Source organism: Tiliqua scincoides, chromosome 1, assembly GCF_035046505.1.
Source record: "Tiliqua scincoides isolate rTilSci1 chromosome 1, rTilSci1.hap2, whole genome shotgun sequence".
NCBI lineage: Eukaryota > Metazoa > Chordata > Lepidosauria > Squamata > Scincidae > Tiliqua > Tiliqua scincoides.
Genome location: NC_089821.1, coordinates 238101183 through 238118252, shown reverse-complemented (window position 1 = coordinate 238118252; position 17070 = coordinate 238101183). Strand labels below are relative to the sequence as shown.

Genomic DNA, 17070 nt, shown 5'->3' with positions numbered 1-17070 from the left:
GCTGGTATCAAGGAGGCCAGATTCGGCCTCTGGAGGCCGGCGCACCTCTGCGCACTCGCCTCCAGACTCACCCAGTGGTGCAAAACACTACAGCACTTTTGTGACACCTCCGCAGGGGACTTGTACCTAGCTAAACAGGCCTTAGGATTAGGCTCTAAATTATGCATGTTTCTTTGTACATATTCTTTATTTTAAAAATATCTATAAGTTAACAAAAAAAAGTAATTTAAGAGAAAGATAACTTATTTATTCAGACAAGTACATCTCAGAACAAAATGAAAAACAACACTTTTTGTTTATCACTTGGTGGGGATGAACTGAAGAAGTTCTGTTTCATTTCAAACTTCTAATTGCAGAATAATTTCTGCATAGCTCTTAGACAGCTCTTACCATAAGAAGATTTATCCACTTATACTGCACAGTAGAATCAAAAGTTTCTGAACATGCATTGCAAAGGGCACGCCTCACAGGACCAATGTTTGGAATGCAAAGTGTCCCAAGCTTAGTTCTCAGTATATGAAGATAGAAGTAAGAAAGATGATTTGTGAAACTCTAGAGTACCCTTGCCAGTCAGTGTAGATACTACTAAACTAGAATGGTCTGACTCCGATTAAAGCAGTTTAAAGCCAGGATGGTGTAGTGGTTCAGGAGCAGAACTTAAACTTGGAAGATCCAGGTTCAAATCCCTCCTCAGGCATGGAGTTCCTGGGTGACCTTGGACCAGTCTCAACTACCTCACAGGGTTGTTGTGAGGACAAAAGGAGGGGAGGAACTATATACACCACCCTGAGCTCCTTGGAAAACGGATGTGTGAAACATAAAAAACATTCTGATGTCAAATTCTATAGACCCTTTTGCTCACTAGACCACTGGTTCTCAGAAGAGTGGGTACCAACTCACTAGCCTGAGAACCACTGCATCTTTCCTTTTAAGGGTCGTGGGCAGCGTGGAAAGTAATGATGCGATCCCCAGGATCACACCACTGCAGGGGAAGAGGGGATGTTTTTAACTTAACTTAATTGCTCCTGGGGACCAGGGAGTGCAGGGAGCCCTGTGGAGCCCTCTGCAGCCCCTGCAGAGCTCCCCATGGCTTGTAGAAAAAAAAAAATCGCAACCCACTTTCAGTTTTACAATCACAACCTGGAAATAGGTCACAATAATTTTTTTTTTTTTACATTCTACAAGCCTTGGGGAGCCCTGCAGAGGGCTTCCCGCACTCCCAGACCCTGGTAGCAGGTAAATAAAAAACAACCCCCCTTTCCCTGCAGTGGTGTGATCCTGGGGATCACATAACTGCTTTCTACCCTGCCCCCGCCAAGACTTACTTTGGTTCTCAAATTCCCAGAGAGTTTGAAAACCAGTGCTCTAGACGACTTGATCATTTCTTATAGTCTGTGTCTTTTTGAAGATATGTTTAAGATGTTATCACTAATACGTTTCAGACATTCTTGTTCAGATGGAGAATGACATCCTGTGATGCACAGGTATTCAATGAAGTCTACCTAAGTACTCCCTCTCTATTTGCTTTTTGGGAGTGGTATATGAAAACCAACAGGATATACCGCATGAGGAATATACTATAGTTCTCATTTTTAAAGCCCATGATTAATAGATGATTCAAATAATTTTTTCCCTTTGATAAATATTAGATACATTATTTAGAAAATAAACATCTTCCTACCTTCGCACTGATCTCCTGCTGAGGACAACTGATATCCCTGGCTACAAAGACATCTGAAAGATCCCTCCAGGTTTTCACATAGGCCATTTGTGCATAGACTGCTGTACTGACATTCATTTATATCTGTGAATACAAAGGACATATTTTAAAACTCTTGCTTGTTTATGTATAACAACACTTGAAACTTTCAGTGGAATTTATCAACAGATTTTATCAACTCCCTTAAATGCTGCCTGCACCAAAGTTCTCTTACAGCAAGACTATTATGCTACTCATCACCTTGCTCTTGTATCTGGTCTTTTTGGACATTTATATTGTGGAATGACTGATATCTGATTATCTTTATTCCAAGTATTTTAGGTATAAGAGTCACTATTTATGTCTTCATATACATACACTTCATATACAATAATGCTGTGACTGTGTTTTCAGCACCCAAGATGTCTGACAGCCCAATCCTATCCAGGGATTACACTGACAGATCTTGTGATCCAGCATAAGTCCTGGACCAACAGCTGGAAAGCTGCTCTGCCATATCAACCAGGACAAATAGTTGAAGGCCTCACATGATTTCACAATTAGAATAATGAGTGCAAAAATTTTAAAATAAGTACAAATGAACCTGATATTCATAATTCAATCCACAGTATTTGGTTCTTTTCCCAAAATTTGGGTTTTTGTTTTTTGTTTGGACAATAGAGTAGAGGAGGAAAAAAGGAGAAAGATGTCTTAAAGCCAGCCTTGTATATTATCCCTGTGGAGTTGGTTAAAACAGACTCTTCATAGTGTCACTTGATGGCTGGCAAGGAAAGTCTCCAAGAAATGCATCAGAACCACAAGGAGAGCAGTGCTATGCATGGGGTTGATGCAGAGAAGACGCATATGAAGGCCACTTCAGGCAAACTCTGCACAGAAGCCACAGGTTGAGTTGAAATTATTAACTAAACCAGGAGTGTCAAGCATAAGGCCCAAGGGCCAGATACGGCCCGTGGAAGCTCTTTATCCCACCCACAAGATAACTGGGATCTCCCAGTGCTGTCCTTTAGTTGTGCCCCTTCTACTGAGGCTCTGTGAGAAAGAGATGCAGGGAGGCTGCAGACCAAAAGGGGTGAGACACTACAGGAGAAGGGACAGACCAAAAGGGGTAAGACAGGGAGATGATGCCAAGTTGCTGGGAGAGCAATTATCACGTAGACTGCCCCTTCATCAGTGCCACTTCTACCAAGGTGTCACTTTGCAGACCACCTCTCAGTTATCGAGCTGCAAAGTGATACCTCGGCAGAGGAGGCACTGCTGAAAGGGTGGCCTGAGTAATAACTGGGCTCTCCCAGCATGATAATTGGGCTCTCCTGTATCTTAAAACTATGATCAAGTTTTGCATTTTTTCTCTTCTGTCATTTGCAGCTAATGAGTTCCTATGTGAGAACAAAGTGCTTATTTCTGGCCATCTGTTTAATGATATCACTTCCTGCATAATGATGTCACTTCCAGCCCTCAGATGGTGCCACAAAAGCTATTCAGTCCACTATGTGAAACAAGTTTGACACCCCAATCAAAACCATGGTATATTATGGTGAATGAGTTGCAGCAATTCTTCGACTCTTTTTTTCTTCAAGTCTAATGATAAGAAATTGAAAACTTTCCAGTTTTGTTTTAAATAAACTGCACTTTCCCATTACACCAGAACTCAGGAAATTTAACTGTGGTTAATTAAAAGAACCAGGATACAAAAATCACAGTTTATTTCTGGTTTGTTTGAACTATGTTTGTGCTCAAACGAGAAACAGAGAGACAAGTATGCAAACTTGAGGCTCACTGTGGATCATTCTCATTAATTGAAACGGTGGACTTGTATCTGTTTTTAAACTGGACCTTTATCTGCAGATAAGCTCTAACAGTACAGTACAGATATTAGACTAGAGGCCACTGGACAGCATATGAAGTTACAGTGTCTACAAAATTCCCATTCAAGACCAAACCAATTTCTGAGATTTTACTCCAAACTGAGCACACTTACTGCATTTACTATCCCCAGACACTTATTTATAAAAAGAAGCTTTTAAAGGAAGGAAAGAAGAATGATTCTATAAGGGATAAAAATAAGAAGTTGGAGATAACGTAAGTCTGTCTGTTCAAACTCACAGAAAATGCTAAGTAAACGTGACTCTCAGAGTTTGCCAACACACACTTAGATAATAAAAGACTATCAAGACATTCTTATCTGCCCAGCCTGTCATTTTCAAATGTCCCTTTCGCTTTCAACACTGACTGCAAAGACCATGGGATAAGATGCGAAGAGCCAGAGCCAATGAAAGCAAAGAAAGTCACAGACACCAAAAAGCCATGCAACAGGATTCCAGACAACACAGGAAAATACAATGCCTTCCAGCTGAAAGTTTTTTCTTCAGAAAAATTACCAGAAATGTACTAGCTAACTTATTCAAAGATATACATATACATAATACAATGTATAATGAATAACAGCCCAACATATCCTGTAAACCAGGGGTGCTCAATAGGTGGATCGCGATCTACCGGTAGATCGCGAGGCAAAATGAGTAGATCGCGGAGCCCTGTCTCTCCAAAATGTTAATATGTCAGTTTCGTCTAGTGACTAGACAAAACTGACATATTTAGCTGACACTAAACTGACACTGAAACTGACACTTTAGCTGCTCTTCAGGCATGCCTCAACAAAACTGACGAAACTGACTAGACTCTATTTCAGTTTTCCCACCTTGCAAAAACTGATCATCCATTTCAACAGAGATAGCAGCTATGTGCATTCATAGGATCATACATGGGAGACTTCCTCTCCAATGAAATTAACATCAATCCGATACAACTTTCTAGGACTGATACAGCTGCAATGCAGCCCGAAGGTAGGGGAACAAATATTCCCTTAACTTGAGGAGAACTCCATAACTGCCCCCACCCCAGGATGCAGGGTGCACTCTGTTGGCATGGCTGCATCAGCACTGGGAAATCAGTTAGGATTGAGCTGTAATACAAATACCATTCCTTTTGTAAGATCTGAGTACAGTATTTGAACTCCTCAATAATGATGTTTTTCTTTGCTATCAAAAAGTTGTGACTTACTGTTCTTACAAAAAGTCATATTCTGAATTAAGGACCAACATTATCATGGACAACAATTATTATTACTGGGTTTCAATTCTTTATATTATGTACCACACTATTCTTATTACAGTATTTAAATTTCATTTTTTTCCTACTTTTTAACTGTGTAGTACTGGCATTCTATCTTATCACTAGCTTCATATTCCACAGATTACGACAGCTATTGTGCTTAAGCAGAAGTTTGAGTGCATCTGTGCTGCAGGACATAATACACGGGAATACTCAGATATTGCTCCAACCCTGCACAGATCTGTGCAAAATCATGCCATGTTAAACATTTTCAATACAGTATTTACCATAGCACTTCCCGTTCCAGCCTCTGAATCCATCTTGACAAGGAACGCATTTGTAAGAACCAGGAGCATTAATGCACTGTGCATCTGGACAAGTATGTGGAATTGAGCATTCATCAATATCTTTAGAAAGAAATAAACTGAGATTAATTTTTAATAATAAAGAATAATCTTAAATTAGCAACATGACAACTATAGGCAAGGCAATTATGCATAGTTTCTGCACCTACAATGCCTATCAGTACCAAATGTTGAAATTTACATTTAGATCTATCATGTAATAAAAAAAAAAAAGCCCTATATATTTGTCAGTGCTGGAACTGATAGACCTTATGGAAAAAAATACACTTGCTTAAAAAAGTATATTCTGATGAACATTAATTTTTCTTTTTAAATCACAGCAAAATTAATGCCAAAACCCAACTTTACATGCTTCAGAGGTCAGACGTGCTGAGACATTTTGTTCTTCAAAACTTCAGTCTTTTGCCAATGTTATACTCCAAACCACAACTGGATTCCTTTGTAACTTTTGTTATTACATAACTGTAGCAAGTGAAATGATGAACTTTATTGTGGACAGCAACTTTATAAATAATTTCAGGAGAATAATTTGAATCAAAAAGATAGTGAGGCTTCCAACTAGGGGATGGTAATTACGTATTTCCAGTTTTAAAACTGAAGTACTTCTTTCATTGCTTTTGGAAGAGGGAAGGTAATTCACCCAGTAACACAAGCATCAGCACTTCCAAGCAACAAGATCTGGTGCTGCTGCTGCTGTTGCTTTGTTGTTCATGCTTATGAACAGCAGGGGTACAGGCACTGTCCCCAGGTGGGTATCCAGCACAACCACTGTTCCTGTACGAAGCTGAAGAAAGGATGAGGCGGCTTAATGAATGATCTTGGATCACTAGCCCCAAATCTAACATTTGAATGATCTCAAATGCACAGAATTATATAACCATGGCACAACAATATGTGAAGGTTTGTGAAGGTTCCCCCCCCCCAAAGGAATTTCAAATAGAAGCAGGAACAATAGCTAAGTGGCTATAGCTGCACTAACTATAGCTGTGCATGCATAAGCTCCCGTTCAGTCTCCAGGGAGAACTGGGTAAAACTGCTATCTGAAACCCTGGTGAGCCACTGTCACTGTAGACCGGCATCAATGAGGTAGATGGATCAACGTCTGACTCCACTGAAGGCAGCTTTATTGATGCTTAATAAGGGCTGTGAATGAACGTTCAGCATTTCTGTTATAGCACAGTAAGGACTTACCTTCACACTGGCCTCTCCTATTCATTTGGAATCCACTGTCACAATATTCACATTTATATGAGCCAACTGTATTGACACAGAGGCCTTCACCACATGTGTGAGGTCTGGCACATTCATCAACATCTAAAAGATGAGAAACCAAAATTCATTTATTTAATAAATACAAAAATTAAAAACTGAAATTATTTCTTCACATTATTTGATCTATCTTTCAATTTATCCATCTATCTACAGAATGTCAACATTACATTAGCAAGATTCTATGGGCCACTCAAAATATAATTTTCTTCACAAACAAGGATCTGGCTGTTTGTGTAAATACTATCAAACATGAGCTGTAGCTTAGGAATCTTAGCTGCAACAAAATCCACAATCTTTTTGGTTACTGAAGAGGCTACTATTGCTAAGCTCTATGAGATTCTTCAACATTTACAGTCTCTCACTTTCTATATAGACTTTCATGCTGGAAAACCATTTTGCCAGTCACCTTGGAGATGCCTGCTACACAAATCTTAGAAAATTCGCCTATGTGGGACTGTTCAGGAAAAAAGTTTTAAAATTAAATTCCAGATAACATGGCTTCTTCTCAAACAGAGCATGCCGTTTGTTTTTTTTACTAATCAGCAATGCCATATTTTCACCCACAATGGCTTTTTGGTAAAATGAAACAGTTTTGCCACATCAATTATTTTTAACTGTGCTGTAGTTAACATGCATTTGCTTCGATTTATGGTTTTGTGATATACTGTAGCTTCACATCTCCCCCATTTTGTTGTTATACCGGCAGCATTATTATGTACATGGCAGTTGTTCGATCTGACATATACGTATGTGATATCATGTCTGATGGTTTTTGGCAAGATATTATACAAACAAACAAACCAACATATCTTATTTAGTTCATAAAATAGATCACTCTTGTGAGTGAATTCAATGTTCAAAGGTGATGTCTGAACCAGCAGTCAGTTCCCACAACAGACATGTGTAAAATACAGGTGGGGTCTCTGTATTCGCAGATTATTTATATGTGGATCTGGCTCAAAGCAGGTTCCCCTGCCAGTCTTGGTCCCACCTGAGCCCTCTGAAGGTGATCAAATCTATGGCCCAGTCACTTCCGGAGGGCTTTCTAAAGCCTGCAGAGGCAGCGTGTGTCTGCTTGCTGCCTCTGCAGGCTTTGGAATAGCCATTTCAGGCAGGAAAATGAGACTTCTGGTTTCGCAAGGGGAGCCAGAAGTGATGTTTTTATGCCATACAAGGCATTTGGAGGCCTGGGAAGCCTCGGAGGGCTTATGGGGCTGAAAAATCATGGATGTGATTACAGGTGGAGCCTATTTATCCGCGTTAGTTCCATTCCGTGACTCAGCGCGATTAACAAAAACATGTTGGGCTAAATTCCATAGAGTTATGCAAATATGCTGCAGCCTGACACTTCTGGATGGAAGGAAACTAAGGCAGCTGTGATCAATCCCCTCCCCTCTGCTCAGCTCCTTCACCTCCCCCTCCTCCACTCCATAATCAGCCCTCCCCATTGCCAGCTGTCTCTGCTTCTTTCACAGGTAGGATGCTGAGCTTTTAAGAGTCCTGTCCTATGCGTTTCTACTCAGAAGTAAGTCCCATTTCAGTCAATGGGGCTTACTCCCAGGAAAGTGTGGAGAGGATTGTAGCCTTGCTGTGCTGTTTTGATTCCGTAGGCTGGAGCATGCACAATGGGGAGCGGGAGAATTGGGAAACACTCACTGGGTTTTTTAAAGCAATCCCCTCTGTTGCAACCACACTTGCCCCTATGTGTGTGTGTGTGAGAGAGAGAGTGAGAGAGAGCTCCATCTTGCTGCACGTGCTCTGGCTACAGAGGTTTTCCGACTCCCTTCCCCTCTTCAGTCTCTTTGCTGGCTCAGGGGCTCTAAGACTGTTACTGCTCCTTGGCAAGGGGGAACCTCTTCCTTGGCTCCAGGGCTATTTCCCTGCCTGGGCAAGGCAGAGCCTTTTTGCAGTGTTTTGGGTGGCCTGGAAATGGAGCAGAGGCCAGCGCAGGGCAAAGGAGGCAAAGGTGTGTGGGACTTTCAGTTCCCCCCACCCCATTCCCCCCATTGAGACAAATCCGCAGATAAAAAGTCCGTGGATAAATAGGCTGCACCTATATTTGCAATTTTCGATATCTGTGGAAGGGGGGCCAAGAACGGATCCCCCACAGATACCAAGGCCCCACCTGTATATGATTTATACTACCGACAGAGCCATAAGTAATCATAACATAAATAATACAATTGACAGTGGTTTTGGCACTTTAGGAAGTCAATTTAAATTGTCATGCCTGGCAAGTCCCATTACAAGAAGATCAATCTTCAAAACGACTTGCCATATGACATGATAGAATTTAAACTTAATCTGTGATAGTCATTTGCCATGATTTGAAAAGCAATAGACGTTTTTGCATTCTGGACAGTGAACTCCTGACCAGCAGTCATAACTGCCAGTTTAACATTTGGATAGAGAGAAGTTCTGCATGCAAATGTATCCCCAGGGACCAACATAGCAAATCACATGGAGAACATACTGAATATCTCAAATGGCCATACACCAACATCAGATAGCACTTCTTCAGCATACTTTTAGCAACAATATTCACATTAGCGAAGGGGCACTGATGGAGCTGTATTATTTCTATAAAACCATTCAATTATCAAGCATGGGGGAAATACAAAAACATTCTCTGCAGCATTCTGTCTTACATGAACATGTTTTCAAAGAAGTAAAATTACGTACTGTGCTTGTATAATTGTAAGGACATGGTATGAAAATGATGACTCCTCCGTAGTAGTGATCCGCTCCAAAAAGCACCGTACTACAGTGATGTGCAATGATTGTGGAAATGGTTTTCAATTACTTCAATGGGTTTCAACTCAAATTCTTAACTATTAGCCCAACTATTAAGAGACCATTTTATAACATGCAGTAGTTACCAACACAGTCTGTTCCTTGTTCGTTGGCCATGAACCCTGACTGGCAAATGCACAGGAAGCTTCCTTCTGTATTTTCACAGCGCCCAAGGGAACAGAGATGGGGAGTCTCAGTGCATTCATTAATATCTGTTTAAGAAATAAAAATGCATGAATCCTGGAAAGGCAGTACTCTGTCATGGCCATTATTTCACTTCACCCAATTTATGTAAGGCATTAACAAAACAAAACAGACTAACTGTGTTAGTGAGGATCTGTTCACTCAGAAGAAACAAGGAGGATAAAATTTTGATTTCAAATTATTATTTGAAAAAACTAAATTGGCTTAAAGCATTTGAATATGTAATAAATTATATTTACCTGTAATTGGTATTTAATCAGAGGTGCTGGATATTCAACATATGTGAGACTTGAATGATACATATTATCAAATTTTGGAATCTTATAGAAAGCAGGGTTACTGAAGGTACTCCTTGTCTTCCTGTTTACTCCGTTTTAAAGCAGGGTGACACTGACATAAGGAAACTAATCAATCCAGCTAGCTCAGTTTCTTGCAGATATAAAATCTGATCCACTCATATCTAGTACTCAAGAGCAGCAAGATGGGTGGATGGATTGTATTACTGTATAGAGCACTTCTGATGCGCTTCGGTTATCCCAAAATTGCCCATACAAGTGGATAATTTTATTTTCTTCTTCAGTCATGTGTTACTCATATATAGATGTGGCAATGTAAAACAACTACTTAATGGAGGTGAACTTGACTAGGGGAATTTGCACAGGTGTCAAAGTTCAGGCTGTTGCAGAGTAAGTGATGAACAGACATACCCCTAAGCCCCTCAGAAACAGAGACACAGCTACTTTCAGATACTGCAAATTATGTTTTTATTATGCTGTATGCTGTTTTGGGCCATGGATAGCAGGATAAAAGTCTTTATTATAAATGAACGATTAAATAAATAATTTGCACCATAAATGTATGGGATGTATGCATGCATGCACGTGTGATTTTAAAACGTTATTCTGACCACGATGTAAGGCCAACGAAGGAAGCGCCATTCTTCTTTCCTATAACCACTGTCTACAAACAACAAATATATATCTCCAAAATCTTCACACTGTGTTCTTTTGAGCAACTGTGGGAAAGAGGAGGGGAATTTCTCATACCAGAACATTTTGTCTGCTGATCATTAAGCCTGTATCCATCATAGCATAAACAGGTGTATCCCACAGGCAAGTTAACACAATGTCCTGCTCCACAGATATCAGGGTTCACTGTGCATTCATTGATTTCTAAATAAAAACACAACAAATAAACCTTCAGAAAACAATGAAAGACATTTTAGCAGCTCTATCATTATTATTCATTTAAAAAGAAAAAAACCTTCATGATCCAATGCAGTGGTTAAGAAGATACTGCACTGTTTCTAGAAAAGGCGGTGCAAAATAAACATTCAAGTTTCTGCAAAGACCTTGTTTCCTTCCACAACGTTTATACATTAAGCAAACGCAGCTGCAAATCAAGTGTGGCATTGTAAAGGCCACTGTATCTTTTGCAGCTCTGTGGGATGTTATGCAGGCAGCACGTCTTACTGACAGTCTTTGCTCACGATGTCATGTTATGAAGCCTCAAATGCCCCAAAGGTACTGCTGTCATTGATGAATGTTGACCTGAGGGAGGTGTATTGGTAGTATTGCGACTTATAACAAATATAATTGTCACAATAGCAACAGTGTGGCCTCAAAAGAAACACAGATACAACACAGTCTCTGCCCAGGGACCAAGACATAAGTGAAGGGACTTGCACATGAGTAACATAAGTAATATAGATGGTACAGGTTAAACTACAATGCAGGTAAGGTGAGACCAAAGAAAGGAGAGGTTAGGATGGTTTAAGAAAAGTTTTGCTGAAGACATAAGTCTTGAGGAGCACCTGGAAGGGAGAAAAAGCAGCAGCAACTTGCAGAGTGATGATGACTGTTGACCACCCTGCCTTCTCTATGTGGAACTGTGTGGGCCAGAACACATGCTGAACAAATAGAACATTGTAAAGTTCCAAATATAATCTTAATTTGGATGGTTAAATCCTCTTAGGTTTTAAATAAATTCTGAATAAGTATCTGAATACGTAGCTACATGATTATTAATGACAATATTTTTCATTTACAGATAAAACCAGAACTTAGATATGCACACTTTAAAAAGGAGAGCGGTTTAACTTCTGTTTCTAAACTGGAAATATCCTTTAGGCAAAGATAATTTTATTTTCAGATGAGGTTTTTAATTGCCCCAAATATACAGCTGAAATGCTGTCGACCAAACTTCAGATGCCAATGATTCTATAAAAATGAAAGCAAAACAAAAAAGGCCTACTTCTTCTTACAGCTATAGAATGGGCAGTAATCTGGACCCTCAACTCTGAGGTAACACCATGAGAAGACATGTTCTATGGTCCAGGAATCAATCTGAAGTAAAGCCAGGCACAGAACCAAAAATGAAGGAAAAATTCATGGCCAATACCAAACTAGGACCAAGTAACCAGGATACTTGTGTACAGACTGTCCTGAGCTTGAACTCAACTTGAATGATTCATGACCTTCACCCAAACCTCCCTGATTTCCCATCCCCCTCACCAAAAATATTGATGGAACATTGAGAAAACCAACAAATGTCAATGAAGTGCATAACTCCATGCTAAGTTGTTAACCTTTTAAGAAAGCTACTCTAAAACAGTGGGCCAAACTTGGAACTGGCAGGAAGACTGGCAATAACCCAGACCTAGCCTGGGTCTGGAAATCAATGCAGCAATGTTTTTTCCTTGGGAACTGTCCTTGGTGCTGCAGCTTCTTCTTCTGATCCTTCCCAATTCTTTCTGACTTGCTTTTGGTCCCTGTATATCTCCCAGTATATCAGGTAGATTGTCCTTGCCTACTGTCTCCTGGTCATCTGTCAGAAGAGTTTAGCTCATCATGCTCCACTGATTCTGACCATTTATGATGGGATGCTTCTTGCTCTTGTCAATCCAACATCATTTATCACTTTGCTTGACTATTCTTCAGAAGAACAGAGGTTCAGATCCGGTCTTATAGATTAGAGTGAGGATGAACAGCCTACAGAGCCCACATCAATGCATTTTGAGAGAAAAAGAGAGAGACTAAGGGTGCAATGCTATCCTGCACTGGAACAAGGAAGCCAAGAGGCTTGCACTGTATCCAGCGCAGAATAGGGGCAGAATCGGCTCAGCCAGAGGCAAGGGAAAACTTTTCCCCTTACCCCTGGACAAGGCACCCCTTACCCTTGGACAAGGCACTGAGGAGACCTGTGGGTCTCCTCAGACCTGTGGCACCTCCAGAGGTGGTGCAAGTCTGAGGAGAGTGGAGCGGCTTCAAGCCGCTCCAAACTCCACAAGAATGGGGATTCCCGGATACCTGCCAGAACCAAGCCCACCTCCCAACTCCACAATTGTATGCTCCAATCCAACATCATTTATCACTTTGTTGGTTCCTCCACAGGAATGCCTCCCTCCCACCTCCTTCCTGCCCATGCCAGAGCCTTGCGTCGGCCCAGCTGGGCCGATGCAAGGCTTGCTGTGCAAGCTGCCACGGAGGCTGGATTCAGTCTCTGTGTGCCCGTGCACCTCCGTGTGCCAGCGTGGCTTGCTTATGAGGAGGCACAAATGTGTTTTACAGCACCTTTGTGACCCTCCTGGGCCAGCACAAGGGGTTTGTGCCGGCCCAAGTGCAGCTTAGAACTGTGCTGTAAGTAGATATATGTAGATATATGCTCAGAGAGCATAAAGGTGTTTGCTATTTGCTTTTGATTTATTTTAATGATTTAATTTGATTTATTTTCTGCTCCTATTCTATCCTTATTTCACCTTCCCTTGCCCCATCCCACCTTCCCTGCTGACTTACCTTTGTCAGCAGCAGGTCTTCTCCTGGTTATTGCTCTGCGTGGGGCCACTCCCACCTCGCCACTAGCAGCCAGTAGTGTGTGGCTTTGCACACTATTGGCAGGCTATTTGGGACTGCAATAAAGCACTCCCCGTCATCGGAATGCTAGTTCTGATGGTGGGGGCAGGACTAAGGGCCCAAACCTATCTGAATTTCCAGTCCTGATGCCGCTGTGCCAACAGGGTGTGTGCTGAATCCTGTAGTGTTGGGAAAGACATGGAGGCCTCACACAGTAAAGAAACATTTCTTCCCTTACTTTGGGGATTTATTGCGGCTGAATCATCGCTAGAAATTTGGATAGGATTGGGCCCTAGGAAATGTAAGAGATGTCAATTAGGACTATGTCAACTAGAACAATGTGATGTCAACAAGAGAGTAGTGTTTCACTTGCCCTCAGGATGTGCAGTGTTTATTGATGATGCCAAGATGTACATTCTTTGTATGCACCAAACATTCTGGCAGATTTTCAAGGGCACAGAAAGTTCCACAATTTGTATTTTATGTGCCATGCCTGCCTCATAAAATTTCCTTTTGTAAGGACTTAAAAACAAAGTTGTTTCTCAAAATGTTCAGCTCTCCTAGACGCTAATAAGGCAATCTGACAACATTCAAATGAATACTAATTACAAAATTCACCCACCCATCATCACTGCAGAATATACATGATTTGAAATAGCAGCAGCATGAGCCATTAATATTAACATTATTGCTATTAGCAGCAATATTCATTTTTATAGCCCTTTTATTCATGTACAGAATATTTTACATAATTTGTCCTAAAAAGCATTATGTGAGGTAAAGACATGGCTGAGGCCACCCAACAAGCACGTAGCCAAGTGGACTAACTAGCAATGTAGCCTAAAAACGTTGTGTGTAAATTTAAAGGAGACATTTAAAAGCTTGGTTTTTTAAAGGCAATCTCGATTACAAATGCAAAACTACCCAATGATTCAATAAATACAGGAAGTTCAGAGACACAGAAATAAAAATGGAATTTAGAAATTGTAAGGTATGCTGGAGTATATCATTAGTTTATTGTACACTGCATAGCTGGGAGCACTTAACTAAGAAAAACCTTTTGCAGAGATAAATTGATGCTGGAGTATGAAAGCAAGTTCCAGAAACTGGAAAAGACAGAAATATTACAAGCATTTCAATTCTTTGATCCATTAAAAAAGTTCAATCAGAATCTTCATAGATGCTCTGGAGGAGAGACATGAATCCTATCTTTGGCAGTTGTCACAGCCTCCACTGCATGTTATGGGACAGCAAGAAACCAGAAAGCCCAGGAAAGGTAGGACATTATTTATTTGCCTCGCCATAGGCCACCTGATCCCTAATGGAACTCTTCAGACCCATTCTTCAGAACCTTCAGCTCGTTAACTAGCGCAAGTCTGAAGAGTGTCTGGGGAAGGACCCAGGCCAGGAAATGGGGGAATAAGATCCAACTTGCGCCCTGTGATCCATCCTCTCCCACCCCTGGCCTGGCTGGCGAAGAATATGCAATTATTAACCATATATGCTTAGCTACAGTGCAGATGGGGGACAAAGAAGTTGGGCCACAAGGTGGCCTTTGAAAATAGATTTAAAGGAAATAAAGGAGATGGTATCACAGAGGTTTTGTGAGAGATAGTTCCAGGTACGTGGGAAGAGAGATATTTTAAGGAACAGGACACTATAAGGCTGCAAAGAATGGTGAAAGTGTACAAGCAAAAGCCAGTAGTGTCACTGGTAGAGGAAATCTGGAACAAACAAACAAACAAACAAACAAACAAACAAACAAACAAACAAACAAACAAACAAACAAACAAACAAACAGGAGAAGGATTAGAGAAGTATGGGATCCTGCAATCCAGACATAATTGGTTAACTATGGTTAACCAGTTGGGAGTGCTACATCCACATTGGCACATACTGAACTTGCAAGTCAGTTGTTAGAGTTTGAGAACAGACACACTATACAGGTCTAAAAATGTGTGCAGTTAAAAAGATACTGTGAAGTGATCTTAAATTTGATCCTAGTCAGAGGTTTATCAGCAATTATCATTCAGGAGTTCCATTCACTGTTAGATCAGGATTAATTTGTTTAATTAATTACATTACATACATTACACCACTCCATCTGTTTATTAGCTCTGTCAGGGCTTTGGACTTGTAACAATATTTTAAAGCTACTAATTAAAGCACTAAACATATAGAAAGAAACTAAACATTACACTTTTCACCAATAGAAGCTCTTGCACATCTACCCCTACTATGTGCTTACCCAGATGAGAAAGTTCTAGGAAAGATGCTTGGCTTTGATGGAAGAAAAAAACAAAACAGAGTGCTCTGCAGCTGGAAAGTTGCCATCAAGAAAGCCCTCTATTTCCATTCAAAATCTGCTCATGATGCACTGCAAAATGGTACTTTTAGCTGGTTATAAATATTGGAATAGACTATAAGGAGGTGGTCCCTTGAGTATGCAATGCTCAAGCTAGTCAATATATACTCAAATTCATGCAATGAGAACTTTATCTAAAATTGAGATTATCTCAGTAGAAACACCTACACATCAGCGTTCGACCTTGCAAAGTACGACTTCCACATACAATAGATCAGATTTTGAATGCAATCCTAAAACCATTTACTTAAAAAGACTGAAAACTGAAAGAACACAGGAAGAAGATGGCTGGAATTCATTAATGTGACTTTGTCCATTTTATATACACAAAATTAGAGCCCAATCCTGTGGTCCGCGCTGCACCTCCGCGGCGCGGACCACAGTCGCAAACATGCTGTAAGGCACGTTTGCGGGGCTTACTGCCAGGCTCCCGCTGGAGGTGGCTCAGTTCTGGCTGGTGCTGAGCCACCGCCCGGCGGGTGCCTGCGTTTCGCAACTCAGCGGTGCCTGCGACCACCAGGCTACGTAACGGGGAATGGGGCCATTCCCAGGGGCAAGGGAGAGGCGTTCCGGGGAGGGGGAGGCGTGGTCAGGGGCATTCCTGGGGCGGGGGAGAGGCAGGTCCGCGGAGCCGAGTTCCGCAGGATCCAGGGCGCTCGGGAAGGGCTGCTCGCCCTACAAAAGCGCCTTCACTTTAGCGGCGACTAAACAGTCGCCGCTAAAGTGAGTAGTCCCATTGCAGGACTGCTTCCCTTACTTGGGGGAAGGGGACAAAGTCCCCTTCTCCCGAGGAGCCTCCCATGGTAGCGCGGGAGGCTCTCGATCCGGCGGGAGCCCTTTCTGGAGCCGCCGGGTCCCACAGCGCCGGGCAGCTCAGGACTGGGCTGCCCAGGAGTTACAAACAGCATCCTCCCCATGTATTCAGAGTTGGAAAAAACGTAACTACTTAATATATTTTTTATATTCTGCTGCTTTTCTATTCTTTATCTCTAATACATTTATCTCCAATTCATTTGAATCATTGGGAGCAAATATCGGGTTTTATCTCCAGTGAATTTTACATGGAAAATGTGTATCATACCTGAAACTTGAGTTGGTGCCATTACTTGATTAGCACTTGAAGTAGAGGTATCTGGGCCAACTTCAACAGGAACAGGAGGAGAAGTTTTTTCCACTACTACTGTGTGGGCAAGAAGGGAAAACCATTTACATATGAGGAGAGCAAGCCTGGTTTACTAGATTATTCACTAATGAAAAAGTGTAGTAAGGGCTGATTCACAAGTGCTTTGTGAACGCACTACACATCTATGTGCTAAATATCATTTCAAAGCAATTGTATATCTTCTCTTAGGTGCTACTGGCTATGGTTTGCCACAAAACTCATCTATT

At 41.3% G+C, this 17070-nt stretch overlaps 1 protein-coding gene across 9 annotated transcripts in view; it reads right to left on the bottom strand.

Annotated features, from left to right (window-relative positions):
* The window catches only part of LTBP1 (latent transforming growth factor beta binding protein 1), a 244734-nt gene that overhangs the window by 62872 nt on the left and 164792 nt on the right, over positions 1-17070 (bottom strand). For 5 of the 9 annotated variants that reach the window (XM_066618207.1, XM_066618224.1, XM_066618251.1 and 2 more), the window contains 6 exons: positions 16763-16858; positions 10512-10637; positions 9348-9473; positions 6388-6510; positions 5119-5238; positions 1682-1804 (listed from right to left, as the gene is read on the bottom strand). In XM_066618207.1, the coding sequence (XP_066474304.1) occupies positions 1682-1804; positions 5119-5238; positions 6388-6510; positions 9348-9473; positions 10512-10637; positions 16763-16858 (714 nt within the window). Of the gene's footprint in view, positions 1-1681; positions 1805-5118; positions 5239-6387; positions 6511-9347; positions 9474-10511; positions 10638-16762; positions 16862-17070 lie in introns of all 9 variants that reach the window. The other 4 variants (XM_066618199.1, XM_066618215.1, XM_066618233.1 and 1 more) reach the window with 1 other exon arrangement.